Here is a 17785-nt window from a genome sequence, read left to right on the forward strand (position 1 = left end):
AGCTAATTTACTATCCTGGTTACTACCATTCACTGAACCGCACTGAAAAAAATATTCTGTTTCAGTTATGAGCAATGCAATAAGCTTATGTTTGTAAGGCAATACTTTAAATTGAAATGTGGTCAAATACAATCTTAAGGCAAATTGGACAAGCTTTCTGGTAAAATTATTTACAAGACTAAAAATCAAGTCTGTCATATAGAAATTCACAGAAAAAAATTATGGTAATATTCATCAGGAAATGGTGACAGATTTTGTGTCAAAAAAATTATTAATTTTACCCCAAAAAATGATGAATTTTCATATGGTTCACGTTTTCACACATTTTTTTATGTAATATTACTTTAAAAAAAGAAGTAATATTCAGCCTACCAAATTTTCAACATTCCAAAATTTAACTTTTTATCTGTGTTGTCAAAAACCATCAAAAAACCATTTTTTCAACATTTTTATTTTTTAAACCGCTGTAACTTCACAAAGATTTGACTTAGGCGTCATCCATAAAGTATGTCACGCTCTAGGGGGAGGGGGTCTGAGCAAGTGTGACATTGCGTGTTATATGTATAGGAAAAGCGTGACAAAAGGGGGGAGGGGGGGGGGGTTAAAATTGTCTGATATTAGTGTGACGTACTTTATGGATGAAGCCTTAGGCCAGGAAACTTAAAAAAATGTCTAGAGAATCGATTTAACTTTAAAAAAAAAGTTTCAGTAAATGATTTTTGTGTTTTTCAGGTGAGTTGCTCCATCCTGAATGCTTTTTGTAAGTCTTTTTGTAATATCTTAGGCAATTTCCTAATCTAATATAATCTAATCTAATCTAATAATATGTAATATCTTAGGCAATTTCCACAAAAAATTTAACGAAAAAAAAATCATGAGCCACCTTTAAATTTGACTTTTAAACTTAAAAATCTCAAAGTCTAATAGAAGTTGCGTGTTTTTTTCAGTGTATTTTTTCGGAAAGCCCGTCAAATGTCCTACAAATTTGTCTATGTTCACTTTTTGGTACGATACAACGGCTTCGAGATACAGCAATATTTAAATTACGAAATACAAAAATATTTAGAACACTTCCGCCCTTCTCAAATGTCTTTATCGAGTGAAACTGGATCCATATACACAAAAATAGCTTATATAAGCGTAGCATAACATGTCCTCAAAGTTTCATTGAAATCGGAAAGGGTCGAGAAAATAAAGTGCCTAAAAAATTCCTGTTTTGGGCTGGAATTGCTCATCTAAACTGCCGTTTTACGGCGATATGATGTATACGCCATTGAGGTGGTTTTGCTGTAGACACGATTTTCTGTTTTTTTTTTTTTCATTTTTTTTCAATTTAAAATGACTAATTTAAGGTCTGTTCTGTAGAAACTGTTGAAAAGTACAATTAAAATGTGACCCCTACATAATTTCTTGTTTTTTCCTATTCCCTACGATTTTAAACCACAAACATCATTTGGCCGAAAAAATAGCAATAAAAAATCACTACTTTTCCTTCCCAATGATGTATGCATACATTGCTCGATCAAAGCAGGCTATATTTTTTGTGACTGCCAAGGTGACTGCTATTTTGACAGCTGAGCGGATCCCTTAATGCATTGTCCACGTGGATACTTTAAGGGGGAGAGAGGGCATTAGGGAGCGTTCTTTTATTCTTTTATTACGTAACGCAGCTGGGGGGGAGGGGGGGTCGGAGGCCGTGTTACGCTCCATACAAAATTTTTAAAATTTGTTTGGAAATTTTGTTACGAGGGGGGGGTCTAAAAATCCGATTTTTTTTGCATTACGTAATAAAAGAACGCTCCCTTAGCGATTGTCTACGTTCCATAAACACATTTTCAGCATGAACAATTGTCCGCAAGACACTTTTCAAAAAACTGTCTACGTGGATGTGGATAAGGTGTCATCCATTAAGCACGTCACATTAAAATCAACCAAAAATTACTCCACCCCCCTTTGTCACGATTTCCCTATGATTTTAACACGCAATGTCACGCTTGCTCAAAACCCCCCTCTTCCCTCAGAACGTGACGTACTTTATGGATGACTCCTAATGGATGTCCCCTTAAGAATTAAATCAAAATAATGTAATAAAATATTGATTTGGTCCCAAAATCTCAAATCAACATTCAAACAGTATTGAATTTGACTTCTATCAATTCTCAATGTATACATACATCATGATGAGTCAAATGGGCCCCAGAGCAGTTTTTTAAAAAAATTCTTTCGTCAGGAGGTAGCTTATGAGATTCTTTATCGGACTGTACAATAAAATTGAAAATGTCCAAAATGGCGTATACATCATATCGCCGTAAAACGGCAGTAAAATAGATTGTTGATATTTTGTTTGACAGTTTTCTCGAAAAAACACAAATTTCCAAAATATTAAATTTTCGGTTATTTTGCATCTTCATCCCAATCTGTAGAGCAAAGGATGCATTTTTAGTCCTCTGAATTAAGTCAAAATATTTCATGTTTTGGGAATTCAACTATTAAGAGCGAGTCCACGAGCAAAGCATACCCATCTCGCATCGACCTCACCAATCTGTCTGAAATTTTCAGGGGTTGTTTGTACATATAAAACTAGCATCTGGCCAAAATATGAGCACTCTAGGTCGACGGGAAGTGGGGCAAATCGGGACACAAAGTTTAAAGGTTCAAAAACGTCAAAAATCTTTAAAAGGCTATAACATAGGCAAAATTTAATTAAATTTCAAAATTCAAAATGCATCTGAAAGGTCTCAAAAAATGCAACAAAATGCAGGGTAGAGCATCCCGATTGGTTAAATCTAAAGGGAGTTATTGGCATTTTAGTGAAAAATAGCATAATTTTCAAACTCAAATAAAAAAGTGTTCCATCCAGATATAAACTCGGTTCGACCTGCAGCTTGTAGGGGACATCTGGAACTACCATCTGAGACTGAGAACGCTTTGGGTAAGGCAGTTTAACATATTAAATAGAAACTTTTACTTTTAGTGATTTTTTTAGTTGTAAATTTTTGCTCGGGGGACCCCTTAGATCCCAATTTCTTATGATAATGTTATCATATTTGTGTTACTGAGACAATTTCACTATAGAAACATGCATAAAAATGCTTATTTTCATCCATTTTAACCCTTTAAAAAATGAAAGTTAAAAAAAATCTTCGATTCACATTTATTGAAAATCAAGCTCGTTTCCAAGGATACTAGATGACACCAGAAAAAAGCAGCTTAATAATATTTTTTAGTTTTTATTTTTAAAGGGTTAAAATGAATCAAAATAAACATTTTAATGCATGTTTCTATTGTGAAATTGTCTCAGTAACACGAATATGATAAAATTATCACCAGCAAATGGGATCTAAGGGGTCCCCTGAGCAAAAAATTACAACCAAAAAAATCACTAAAAGTAAAAGTGTCTATTTAATATGTTAAACTGCCTTACCCAAAGCGTTCTCAGTCTCAGATGGTAGTCCCAGATGTCCCCTACAAACTGCAGGTCGAACCGAGTTGATATCTGGATGGAACACTTTTTTATTTGAGTTTGAAAATTATGCTATTTTTCACTAAAATGCCAATAACTCCCTTTAGATTTAACCAATCGGGATGCTCTACCCTGCATTTTGTTGCATTTTTTGAGACCTTTCAGGTGCATTTTGAATTTTGAAATTTAATTAAATTTTGCCTAAGTTACAGCCTTTTAAAGATTTTTGACGTTTTTGAACCTTTAAACTTTGTGTCCCGATTTCCCCAGTTCCCGTTGACCTAGCGTGCTCATATTTTGGCCAGATGCTAGTTTTATATGTTCAAACAACCCCTGAAAATTTCAGGGAGATTGGTGAGGTCCAAACGACGTCCCATACAAAGGGGTATGCCCTGTTCGTGGACTCGCTCTTAATGATATAACGGCAAACAAAAATATATGAAACTTTTGTTTCGTGTACTTATTTTCTCGTATGGAAATAGGACTACAACCAAAACCTGGTTGAAACACGAGATTATTGCAGTTAAAATTCATTCCGGTTTGAATTTTTACTTACAAAACTCTTTTATAATTATCTCTTTTCAGATCATCCACTCAACATATCAGAATCATTCCTGCCACCACCGCAGGAAGAAAATCTTATACACAAATAAAACGCAATGAGCTGATCTCACGCTCATCCACAGGCAATCCACCATAAAAGCTTCCCGCAGACAGTTCTACTACCTCAGCGTAACTGAAAAGTCAATTACATTTGTACCGCTGCACAAAGTCCAATGAAACCACGTGAGCTTAGAAGAAACCGTCTGAAGCAGCGAAGAAAGCAAAACTGCTAGCGAACAGTCTACTCCCTCATCTCTCTAACAAAATCTCCTTCCATCAAGAAACGCCGTGAGCTCTAAAGTTTGCTCCTTTTTTCCTTACTCGCGGTGACAAATTTTTTCTGCAGTGTGTATCAAGGTTGATCCCAGCAAGGCTTTTCCCCCCTCAAGCAAGAAGAAAGAAACGACACAAGGATGTTGCAACCCCGTCGACGGAGCAGCACTTTGCGGTCATCCTCGTCACCACCACCAAGTCCCTCTGGGAAAAGCCGAAAAAGGCCACTAATCGCCCGTCGGATGTCCCCCACGATGCCCATGCTGGTGGTGGCGCTGCTGACGATGCTGGAGCTGGCCACCCTTGCCGTGGGGTCCGTGTCCTCGTCGGTGCCGGCGGTGCAAAAGTTTAATCCCAACGCGGTGCGAATTAACAAGTGCTGCGAGCGGTTCGAGGTCATGATGGACGGCAAGTGCACCGTGGCGGTCAATGAGAGTGAGTATCGGGAGGGACGAGGCAGGGGTAATTCAAACGAGGGGGAGTGAATCTTTAATGATCTCAAAGTTTTGCGAGTGTCAGAGTGTACATTATAACTTTGAGTCAATTTTATCTTTTCTGAGTTGAATCAACGTTTGAAGAAATGCACGAGCCCAACTTTACCTGTTCATTAGTACATGATTTGAAAAAAAAGTACGAGTAATGTTCTTTGAGCTTGGAGTGCAAACTTCATTTTTGCCTTCCTCACTGAGGTAAGGCTATAATCCTGCTCTAAAAATGAACTTCGTATAAAAACATCGTAGACCCACCTTCATGTATACATATCGACTCAGAATCGAAAACTGAACAAATGTCTGTGTGTATGTGTGTGTGTATGTATGTATGTGACCAACAAACTAGCTCATGTTTCTCGGCACTGGCTGAACCGATTTGACCCGAACTTGTTGCATTCGACTTGGTTTAGGGTCCCATAGATCGAGTTTTATACAGATTGAAGTTTCGATAAGTAGTTCAAAAGTTATGTATAAAAATGTGTTCTCACATATATTTGGATCTCGCTTAACTGTATGTAAACTATGTCCGGGTCCATCATCCGACCCATCGTTGGTTAGGTTATCAAAAGACCTTTCCAACGAGTCCAAAACATTGAAGATCTGGCAACCCTGTCTCGAGATATGGCCACTTAAGTGATATTGATGTACTTTTTGAAGCCGGATCTCACTTAAATGTATGTAAACTATGTCCGGGTCCATCATCCGACCCATCGTTGGTTAGGTTATCAAAAGACCTTTCCAACGAGTCTAAATTATTGAAGATCTGGCAACCCTGTCTCGAGATATGGCCCCTTAAGTGATATTTATGTACTTTTTTGAAGCGGGATCTCACTTAAATGTATGTAAACTATGTCCGGATCCACCATCCTATCTATTGTTGGTTAACTTATCAAAATACCTTTCCAATGAGTCCAAAACATTGGAGATCTGGCAACCCTGTCTCGAGATATGGCCACTTAGGTGATATTGATGTACTTTTTTGAAGCCGGATCTCACTTAAATGTATGTAAACTATGTCCGGATCCACCATCCTACCTATTGTTGGTTAACTTATCAAAATACCTTTCCAATGAGTCCAAAACATTGAAGATCTGGCAACCCTGTCTCGAGATATGGCCACTTAAGTGATAGCGATGTACTTTTTGGAAGCCGGATCTAAAAAATAGATTAAACTTGTGTACAGCCATTGTTGTGAGGAAGGCTCCAACCACATAGGTGGATTAAGTTAGTTTTTATTTCGAAATTGCTATACAACTCGACCTTTTTGAAGTTGCTGTCAGTAAACGCATTAGTTTCGTCAAGGTATGATAGATTTGGGCTCCATAAACATATAACAATTTTGGACTTTATAAACATAATAGTAGTTTATGCAACAAGTTGCAAAAAGAGATTTTTTTCAGCACGAGTCGTACATTTATCCAACGAGGTTCACCGAGTTGGATAAATACGAAGAGTGCTGAAAAAATCTAGTTTTGCAACGAGTTCCATACAACATTTTTTGCAATTCCAAAAAACACACACTGAGTGAAATTTTATGTCAAATTTTCATGTATTTTGTCAATAAATCGTTTAAATTATAAAAATGTTGAAAAGTGTTACTTTTCGAAACAAGTGCTGAAAGTTCAACTTTTCAGCACCCATTTGAGTGCTGAAAAGTAGAACTTTTCAGCATTTATTTTGAAAAGTGTTGCTATTCGATTCTGTTATTTTTGGTACAGAAAAGTAGGCTATTTCGTCGTTCAAGAATGACAGGAAAAGTAAGTAGTTTCACGACGGAATTGCAAAAAATACTTTTAGCAATTCCGTCGTGAAACTACTTACTTTTCCTGTCATTATTGAATGACGAAATAGCCTACCTTTCTGTACCAAAAATAACAGAATCGAATAGCAACACTTTTCAAAATAAATGCTGAAAAGTTCTACTTTTCAGCACTGAAATGGGTGCTGAAAAGTTGAGCTTTTCAGTACTTGTTTCGAAAAGTAACACTTTTCAACATTTTTTTATTTAAGCGATTTATTGACAAAATTCATGAAAATTTGTCTTTAAATTTCACTCAATGGGTGTTTTTCGGAATTGCAAAAAATGTTGTATGGAACACGTTGCAAAACTAGATTTTTTCAGAACTCTTCGTATTTATCCAACTCGGTGAACCTCGTTGGATAAATGTACGACTCGTGCTGAAAAAATCCTCTTTTTGCAACTTGTTGCATAAACTACTATTCTGCGACTTCACCTAATAAGGATACATTGATCAACGTTTATTTTTTATTCAATAATTTTTTTTTCTTAACATTTCATCAAAAGTGGCATTTAGGATAAACAATATTTTCTTGATTTTTTTTAATATTCTGAAAAATGTTGCGTCAAATTAAACTAAAATAATGCTCAAACATCACGATAGAATCAAAACAAGAATCGAATTGACATAAACAACAATGAAAGTGATGATTTTTTTTTTTCTTCTTGAGTAGGTTTATTTTCCGAAAGGTAATTTTTGGTCAATAGAGCTTTTCCTAAAGCTTGCATGCTTTGAGCATAATTAACTTAAAAGTGATGAAAATACATGACATTTATACATTGTATTCAAGTAAAACAATTAAACTTCTTATTTGTACGGAACTTTCAAATTTTGTTCAAAAATTGCAAATTTTCTTATCTAACTTTTTTTTTGCGTGATACCTCTTTAAAAAAGTCAAAGATGTTTCATTTGATAAGTTTTCAATTATTTCAAACATTTCAAAAACATCCCGCAATCTCAACATTTAAAAAGCTTTGATCATCTCACAAAAAAAGCACGTTCCCCTGATCAAAATTGTTGTCAAACAACTACACGAAGCTTTTCACCGCCAAGCACCAGGGGCAAGTTTTTCCGTCAAAAGTTTCACCACATCGCAGTACGGGGAACAGCACTCTTCGCGGCTGACTCAAATGTAAGCACCAAACGGGACGACGAATCCGGAGCCCGGAAAACTCCACCTCAGCCACACGGCGTTTTGGCGGCTGCCAAAACTTTTCTACTTTACTCTTCTCGTGATGGCACGTTGCAGCGCGCGGTCTTGGCACGCGTTACCTCGCTCGGTTCTATGTTTTGACACTAAACCATCAGCCGGGTGCGCTTGGAGGTTTGGTTGAATCTACTAGAAGGGAAACTTTGAGAGTTGTCGAACGTATGCGTTCGAGGAACGACTTGGCGACTTTCGACTTATTTAAGATTCTTTGAACATAAAATATTATCTTTGATAAGAAAGGTAAAAGCTCATCAAAAAAAATTATCTAAAACAATAACTGCAGGTCGCTTTTGCCTCCTCGACAGAAAAAAAGGTTTTCCTTAGAATCGCCCGTGAAACGAAGAAAAACTGCTCTGTTGAACTTTTTTTTTAGAAGGAAATTTGAACTTTTCGACATCCGGCCCCCAACCTAAAGTAGGGTAATCATTAGCTGGTGCTCTCGTAAAAACCGTAATGGGATCAACAGATCGCGTAGTAAATTTTAAAAGGTCGCCAATTTTCGGCGTCTGTTTTTTACATTTGGAGGGAGAGCGAAAACGACCCAAAATTTAGGAAACGGTCTAGACGATTTCAACTCACGAGAAAATTCTGTATGCCGGTACATGACGACACATTGAAACAACATTATGAATTCCGGCCCTCCCCGTGAGTCCCTTCACCACACAACCACGAAAGATGAGGCTGGGGGGTCGTTAACAGAATGGGGAGGAAATTTAATTTTGAAAACCATTCCGATGCGATGCAGAGTTTTTCCACTTTACGACAGGTCGTTTATGAACGTGCCTCCTCCCACTTTTACTGCTCAGTTCTTGATGGTCTTCACTTTTGGAGAATTAATATCAGTTCGCCTTCGTTTTTTGGTGAGAAGTGAAACGATTCCAGAACAGCAAAAGTTCGAGATAAAAGCGAATAAATTGGTCCATAAGAATGGAAATCCGTGATTTATAGCAGCGGATAGTGAGAAAAAAAAACAAAATTGAGTCGTTCTAGGGCAGTGTGTCATAAACGAGATCATCTGACGTTTTAATGTCTGTGCCTTTTTCATGCTTCATCGCAGATATATATGAACTTGGTGATGGCGAGAGTCGAGTTGAGCTGAAGGGATTTCCGGTTTTACTGTTTGTGGAAGGCTTCTCATAGCAAGAGCTGCGCTACCAGTCTAGACAAATTGCATATCTCGAGGGGTAATCCTGTACGTGGGAAATTCTGTGCGCGAAGAGAATCTGGTGGAGTTTTAGTACTGTTGAAAAAGAGGTCAAGATAAAGCAGTGCACTGCAGTGTTGATGAATGAACTTCAACTATTTGAAAAAAAATTATTACTTTACAAATCGGATCGATATTTGAGAGAGTCAGTTGAAAAGTTAAGACTTATTGCTGACAAGGTAACACTAATATATTCTCCAAATTTCACCGTGGTGTAGGGGTAAGCGTGGTTGCCTCTCACCCAGTCGGCTTGGGTTCTATCCCGGACGGTCCCGGTGGCATTTTTCGAGACGAGATTTGTCTGGCCACGCCTTCCGTCGGATGGGGAAGTAAATGTTGGCCCCGGTCTAACCTAGAAGGTTAGGTCGTTAGCTCAATCTAGGTGTAGGAGTCGTCTCTCTGGGTCCTGCCTCGGTGGAGTCGCTGGTAGGCAGTTGGACTAAAAATCCAAAGGTCGTCAGTTCGAGTCCCGGGGTGGATGGAAGCTTAGCTGTAAAAAGAGGTTTGCAATTGCCTCAACAACCAAACCTTCGGACACCTAGTTTCGAGTAGGAATCTTACAATCGAGAACGCCAAGGCAATGCTGTAGAGCGAATAATTAGATGGTTTACTTTAATTTTGACCGAGCTACGTAGCCCAGTGTTAACGCTTCCGCCTCGCAAGCAGTAGATCGGGGTTCAAATTCCGGCTCGGACCAACAGAACTGGCGATCTTTTTCCTCCTAGAATCGATTGCTTAGCAAAGGGAAGGTAGTGTGTCGTCACAACATGGACCTTATCACGACACCTTAGGTAGGCGCCCTATCGAATGTTAATATTAACCTGAACATGTTATCATTAAGTTGAGAATGAAACTGCCACTGAATCCGCTTTGTAAATGCCGGCCTCGATACTCTTCAAGGGTGTTCCCCTCAGGAACTAGGAATGATTTACTTTGCTTACTTAATTTTACGGCCTCACAAAGAATTCATTTACATTTAAAATAAGTTTAATATTTGCTAAATGATTCAATTAAAAATTGAATTTGTCATTTTTCATTAAAAACTTGTTCAAAATTGTTAGAAAATGAAAATTTCGTCAAAATCATTCAATTTTGGCACAGACAATAATTAATTTTATTCTGATACACATTATTCTAGCTGAATATCCAGACCTGGTAACCCGGCAACAATGGTTACCGTGCATCGAATGCTGAAAATCGCATTATAAAAAGTAGTAACTCATTATTTATTTTCAGCAAACTCGAAAACAAAACACTCATTCAATTGTTTATTTGTCTTTTGTCTCACTGAAAGCACAAACAAGCATAATCAAAATCTCATCCCAATTGCATAACTCTAATTATGCTGAAAAGGCTCACACAAAGGCTGGCATTAATAATTCAAACACGCCCTCATTATAATCCCCACTGAGCAAATTAAAAGCGAATAACAGGCAAAACATTGCACCTTCGCGAGTATAATCAGGTAATCCTCTCAGGTAGCGACGGGGGACACTATATAAAATGAAAATTCTGCCAAAACGCGACCTCCCCGTGACGAAGTTTGGCACAGTGCATCATTTTGTGGGCCCAAATAAAAACTCAAAAACCCTCTTGAATGACAACCGTCTAGACTCAAACCGGGGGCAGCGCGAATGCTCGTTTTATCATCAAATGAAATTTCATTGCGCCACGTGCCACAAAAAGGGTCCAAATATGCATACTGCATTCCATGCATTTGGTTTGTTCCTTTCCTTTTTGCTCTCGGTGCAACTACACGGAGGGCACAAAAAATCCCATAGGACGCATATATTAAATTGAGTTTGCTCTCTTGACTTATTCAACACATTTGAACAAATAAATTTAACATCGTTAAAAAAACTTTTTTGTTCTTATCTCCAAAGTTATCTATTATTTTGACATCTTTGAATTAAAAACATAAATTTGAGACAACTGAGCTTGACGTTAACGCTGTATCCTCCCTCAACTAAAGTACACACCGCCACATAGAAACTCGGTTACTCAACTATTCCCACAATTCCGGTCCTGCTACCGGTGAATATTCCGGAGCACTCGAATCCAAATCGAAACTACTTTCAAACATTCCGGAATGTATGCAATGCTATGCCTGTATTTGCGTACACCTTTATGCGGAGCGCTGAAATTGAGCACACACACATACCCACTCGACACATTAATATGACCCCTTAAAAAAGTGTATTGCATAAGCAGAAAATTGCGACGAAAAAAAAATCAACCCGCTCTGCATTGAAAGTGAGCGAAAAAAGTGCAGCGACTTCGGGCGACCGCCATTTCCTGCGTGCGTTGGTGGAATGTTTGGCCAGCGACCCTAGAGAGTGAATTTTTAAATAGTGCTTATCCGGCTTGTTCGCTTGTTAATGACGACTTCGAATCGGCTTAAATCCTTCCGAACCATGCAACGGTCATAATTTCGGTGCAAACGAGGTGATAAATTGAGGGTTGTTCCGAATCATAAAAAAAAAAACCAAAAATAGCAAACTAAAAGTTTCACTTAATTTTCCAAGCTTACTTTATATTTTACAAGATGAAAGTATTTTGAAAAAAAAAACGTTACTTAATCCACCGATGGTTGTTGGTGCCTTCCTCACAATTATGTACATATTTGTTTCTGTAGTAAGAATGTCAAACCTACAAATTTTATCTAAATTGTACTTCTTACAACATATCTACATGGAGCATGGGGTCTAGAATCCCAAAAATCATTGGACGTAATATTAGAGCAACACCTACGGGGCTGTTTCATGAAAAGTTATATAACTTTAAAGTTTTGTAAGCCTTAAGGCAGTAAAAAAAAATCTGTTCATTTTTCCCGGGAAATTCAAATCAACAAAATCCCGGGAGCCAGATCTCCGCATAGATCCGGACAACTTTTTCATCAACATATTTGAGATCCGGCCTCTAAAATGTGTACAAATAACACTTAGGTGCTCATAACTTTTGATAGGGTTATCAGATCTTCAATCTTTTGGGCGGGTTTGCTTACAAAAACCACCTTTTTTACAATCTTTCAAACTTTAGCCAGAATTGTTTTTTTAGCATAACTTTTGAAGTACTTATCAAAATTTCATAATATTAACTAGGGTCTTGTGGGACCCCAAGGCGGATCGAATGAGACCAAAAGGGTCCAAATCGGTTCAGCCAGTCCGGAGATAATCGAGTGCATATTTTTTGGTGCACGGACTTACAGACATACGCACGCACAGACATTTGCTCAGAATTTGATTCTGAGTCGATAGGTATACGTGAAGGTAGGTCTACGAGGTCGAATTAAGAGATTTTATAGCCTTTCCTCAGTAAGGTGAGGAAGGCAAAAATAACAGTTTTTGAAGATTCGAGTGATTTTATAGCCTTTCCTCAGTAAGGTGAGGAAGGCAAAAATAAAAGTTTTTGATGATTTTAAAATTATTGAAAATTTGAATAGATTTTACAGTAAAAAAAAGTTTATTTAAGATTTAAGATCTCAGAGGTACTGATGTTTTGAGTGAATGGTGATGATAGAATCTTTAATAAACTTGAAGTTAACTATTTGAAAAAAAAATCAAAAATGTCTTTGAAATCTAAAATCTAAAATTTAAAAAATCTTATTAAAAAAAATTATAGAACAAATAAACATTTATTTGAATCTTCAAAATATATTTAATTTATAAAAAATCATCAACTTTTTTAAAATCTTTAAGATGTTAAAATCTTTAAATTTTTTAAAATCTTTAACACTTGTAGCACCAACGGGGACATCAAATGCCAACTTTTCAGAAATTTCCAGAATGGGCAAAAAATCTTTGCCCGAGTTATGAATTTTAAAATCAATACTGATTTAAAAATTTTCAACTACATTTTTTTTGATGTAAAATCAAATTTGCAATCAAAAAGTACTTCAGGGAAATTTTGATAAAGTGTGCCGTTTTCAAGTTAAATCCATATTTAGGTGCATTTTTTGAAAATAGTCGCAGTGTTTCATTTTTTTTAAATTAGTGCACATGTTTGCCCACTTTTGAAAAAAATATTTTTGAAAAGCTGAGAAAATTCTCTATATTTAGCACTTTTGAACTTTGTTGATACGACCCTTAGTTGCTGAGATATTGCCATGCAAAGACTTAAAAACAGGAAAATTGATGTTTTCCAAGTCCCACCCAAACAACACACCATTTTCTAATGTCGATATCTCAGCAACTTATGGTCCGATTTTCAATGTTAAGATATGAAACAAACGTGAAATTTTTCGATCTTTTCGAAAAAAATATTTTCAAATTTTTTAAACCAAGACTAACATTTCAAAAAGGCCAAACATTCAATATTTTGCGACCAATTTTTCGATTTTTTGAAAAAATCAGTATCGACTCAAAAATTCATAACTCACTCAAAGATTTTTTAAACAACCTGGAAATTTCTGAAAAATTGGCAAAAAGTTAAAAAAAATCACCAGATTTTTTTTACCTTGTATCATTTTTTTTTCATTGCAGTCCATATCTATACCTACAACTTTGCCGAAGACACCAAATCGATCAAAAAATTCCTTCAAAAGATAAAGATTTTTGAATTTTCATACATCATTTTTGTATGGCCAGCTGCCAAATTTGTATGGAAAATTATATGGACAAAATAATGATGCAAAATGGCTTCTTTGGGCATAGCGAAGGCACCAAAAATGTTTCAGTCGGATTAAAAAATACAAAAAATAAAATTTAAGAAGAAAGACCGATTTCGTAGAGAATTGTTCCCTAACATTTTGAAAACTCCGGTTAATTTTTTTTTTTTTTTCAAAACGCTTGGCATGATTCGAAGAGTGCATCTGATGAAATAGCCCTTATCAAGTTCAAAGTATTGTGAGATATTGACAGAGTTATGTGCGATACAAAAAAGGGGATCAAATCTCTCCCCTAAGCGAATCACCAAGGGGGTAAAAAAAGTTGGAAATGCAACTTCAACCGGCTGTATCTCGGCGAAAACTCAACCGATTTGGATGATTCTTATTGCATTCGATCCGGAAGAATGACAAGAATCACCAAAACAGATTCGTCTACCTTAAGTTATAATAAAAAGGCATTTCCAACTTTTTTTCTAAGGATTGTATGAGCCGGTGGAGTTTCATTTCCAACTTGTTTGACCCCGTTGGGGCTACATTAAACTTTTCAGCACTGTTATTATGGTGATGAGGAGCAGGTCATTTTGGCACTAAAGAGTGACAGAAAAAATAAATATTTTCAAAACGGAATCACTAAAATATTTTTAAGCTAATAATCAAGCTTTTGAACGTGTAAAGCAGAGTCGGAAATTTGCAATTGGACTACCAAGACCAAGTTGTTGAGCAAATGATTTCATTTGAAGAAAATTTTAAAGAATTATTTAAAGAAAAGAATTTTATGAGTTATGGTTTCCTTTAATTTTATTTAATTTTAAGGATTTGCAATATTTCTTAGATCAAACAATCCAGATAGTATACTAAAATTTTAAAAGAGGTATCTAAATCTGTACTTCTGCTCTATTTGATTTAGGCACCTTCGATGAATTTAGAAATTGGCATTATACAAATAATCATTGCAAATTAAGAGCCTTTTAAAATTTTCAGAAAACTTCAGAAAAATATTTGGGAGCGATTATGAAAATTCTTATATGTAAAAAATAAAAATAAGATTAGGATTTCTTGGAGGTGTTTCCCTTGTGACAACCCTAGTGCCAGTGTAGCAATGCATCATTTTGAAATCAGAGGCCGTAACGACAATAATTAAGGTACTCTCATTGTTCTTTGAACTTCTTCCGGGGGTCTTCCCAGGAGAGAGAGCGAGTTCACACTTTTGGCCCGCGGCCGTTTTTTTTTGCTGCTGCTGCTGCTCCGTGCAGTGCAATGTTTTTAGACTTTTGCCGACTTTGACCTAAATCATCGTCGGCCACGTTGGCTCTTGCTCTTTCTTTCTTTCCTTCCAAGTTTCCACGTCTGTCATGGTCCTGTCCAGAGTCCTGTCGGTGGCCACCTCTGCTTCCCCGGGGAGTGTGGATCGTATAAATTTTGGCGCAAAGTGCAGCAGCTGCATTTTAGCACTTCCTTTCCCGCTCAGTTTGACCCATGCAGTTTCGTTATTTTTCAATGGTTTTCTTTCTCTCTCTGCCCGTCCAAACAGCTGCCTGGGTTCCCCAGTTCACCGGTCGTCACGGCGAGCAGAACGTTCAGGTCGAAGCCATCCGGTACGTTATCGGCGCCCCGGACTGTGGCTCGATGCAAAAGTGGCCCATCTTCCACTACGAAAAGGTGAGTCATGTATATGGAAGGACAGAGTCTATTAAGGGGAAGAGGGATTTCATACAATTCTCTAGAAAAAAAAGTTTTGTTCAATGTAGATTTTTAAACTTAAACTGATGATAAAACATCAAGCTTCAAAATAAGCAAAAAGCCAAAAAAAAATCATCAAATAACAGTCAAAAGAAATTCCAAAAGTCATTTTTCTAGAGAATTGCTCACAGCGGATAGGGTGCTAGCAATGTAGTTTTCCGATTTTTCATTATTCACAATGTGGAAGATTTAGTGCAAAGGGTGTCATAACCAGACGGTGTAGTTGGATGATGAAAAGATGACCAGTGGCGTAGATAAGTTTGCGAAAGACGAACCTTATCTTGAATCTCCCTGAAACGAAAACCCTGACCTACGCCACTGTCCCAAGCACCAACTGTACCGTTATCCTGCCTCGCGTTGTTGATGATAGCGAAACAAAACAGCGCAACCAAGATCAGCAGGTCAGACAAGCGTTAAATTACTTGCTCAAACAATGCTTCCCCTTCTTCTTCTTTCTCCGTTTGGGCCTTTAGAGCGAGGACAAACTGATCCTGTTCCCGGACGGGAAGCTGCGCCACCTGATAGTGGATCCGCATGCGCGCACCGAACCCGAGGACGAGTGGGACCAGCTGTACGCGGCCGGGCTGCACTCGGAGGCGCCCTTCCAGTACGACTACGAGCAGGGCCAGTACTGCATGGACAAGGTCGTGGCCAGCAACGAGCACCAGTCGGACGGGCTGTACGCGACGGTTTGCTCGCCGGAGAAGGCCATCCGCTGGACGGACAGTGACTTTTTGCTGCGCAAAATTATCAACCCGATTTGTCACGGCATCGCGATGATTATCCTGCTGCTGGTGGCGATTGTGTACTTTGTGCTGCCCACGTTGAGGTGAGTGTTTGATTGATTGGATTTTCAACCTGTGGATATCGGAAGACTCGCAAGGGCGAACGAGCTTCAAAACATGAATTGTCCAATTTGAACAAATGATAGGAAAGTAACACCAATCCTAATGCTTGAGACTTTTTTGAAAAAAAATGCACCCTAAAAAAATATTTTTTACTTGACTGTTACTTACAGTTGATACCCAAAATATGTCATTTTTCAAATTGTCGAGTTATTTTTATTAAAAAAAAGCATTTGTTACACTGGAGTATTTAAGGATGCGAAACTAAATTTTCTGTCGAGAATGATTAATTCGTTTCGAGTAATGGGCATTTTTAGCATTTTTTTCAAAAAGTTATTTTTTCAATTATTTAATTTTTTTTCTTAATGCAAGATAAATTCACGGCTAGCTGAAAACTCAAAGCAACAATATTGTCCGTTTCTATCAAAGTGACACGCCGCGCGGCATTTCAAAAGGTACCTTAAACATTGTTGCCAGCTATTTAAAAAAATCTTCAATTTGTATTTGTTTATATTGTTGTTCGAAATTTTGTTTGCTAAGATTTATAAAAAAATAAAATTATACGAAAATAGAATATTACTCATTCATACTTCTACTGCTCTAATTTTCTAACCCACGATATCTCTTTTCGTTCGATTTTCAATGTTTGGAAAGAGCAGAATATTTTGTGAAATATTCTGCTCTTTCAAAAGCATTACAAACTCTTTAAAAATGTTCTTTTTGATTATATAATTTTGAAATTATTTCAATTTAAAAGAGCAGAAAATTTCACAAATGTTTAAATTTTTACCATTGAAAATCGAAACAAAAGTTTTCCAGATATCGCGAATCACTAAATTTAAACTTTAAGAGACTGTATCTCAGCAACCAGCAGTCTGATCAACAATGTCATAAAAGGAAAATTGTAGGGAATCAGCTCTTCGAAATAGTAGTTTATGCTACAAGTTGCAAAAAGAGGATTTTTTCAGCACGAGTCGTACATTTATCCAACGAGGTTCACCGAGTTGGATAAATACGAAAAGTGCTGAAAAAATCAAGTTTTGCAACGAGTTCCATACAACATTTTTTGCAATTCCGAAAAACACCCATTGAGTGAAATTTTGTCAAATTTTCATGTATTTTGTATTTTAAATCGTTTGAATCAAAAAAATGTTGAAAAGTTTTACTTTTCGAAACAAGTGCCGAAAAGTTCAACTTTTCAGCACCCATTTCAGTGCTGAAAAGTAGAACTTTTCAGCATTTATTTTGAAAAGTGTTGCTATTCGATTCTGTTATTTTTGGTACAGAAAAGTAGGCTATTTCGTCGTTCAAGAATGACAGGAAAAGTAAGTAGTTTTACGACGGAATTGCAAAAATATTTTTGCAGAGCTGTGCTTTTTGCACAAAGGATTTTCTTATTGCGAAAAGTTACAAAAAAAAGCATTTCAAAGAAATTGCTATCATTTTGACCAATTTTTAAAAATCAAAATGTATGTCAGTACTGAAAAGGCATCGCTAACTGACAGAAATTGCTTACATTTGACAGAGCTCGAGTGTAAACGAGGACGACGA

General features: G+C 36.9%; 2 protein-coding genes across 2 annotated transcripts in view; one reads left to right on the forward strand and one right to left on the reverse strand.

Moving 5' to 3' along the window:
• The window catches only part of LOC6034950 (RNA helicase aquarius), a 128995-nt gene that overhangs the window by 101900 nt on the left and 9310 nt on the right, over nt 1-17785 (reverse strand). The gene's annotated exons all lie outside the window — the stretch shown is intronic.
• The window catches only part of LOC6034945 (probable G-protein coupled receptor Mth-like 5), a 50087-nt gene that overhangs the window by 26241 nt on the left and 6061 nt on the right, over nt 1-17785 (forward strand). Inside the window, exons 2-5 of the mRNA XM_001845154.2 lie at nt 4049-4354; nt 4413-4774; nt 15181-15308; nt 15863-16218. Of these exons, the coding sequence (XP_001845206.2) occupies nt 4480-4774; nt 15181-15308; nt 15863-16218 (779 nt within the window). The 5' untranslated portion in view covers nt 4049-4354; nt 4413-4479. The remainder of the gene's footprint in view (nt 1-4048; nt 4355-4412; nt 4775-15180; nt 15309-15862; nt 16219-17785) is intronic.

This window comes from Culex quinquefasciatus, chromosome 1, assembly GCF_015732765.1.
Source record: "Culex quinquefasciatus strain JHB chromosome 1, VPISU_Cqui_1.0_pri_paternal, whole genome shotgun sequence".
NCBI classification, from domain to species: domain Eukaryota; kingdom Metazoa; phylum Arthropoda; class Insecta; order Diptera; family Culicidae; genus Culex; species Culex quinquefasciatus.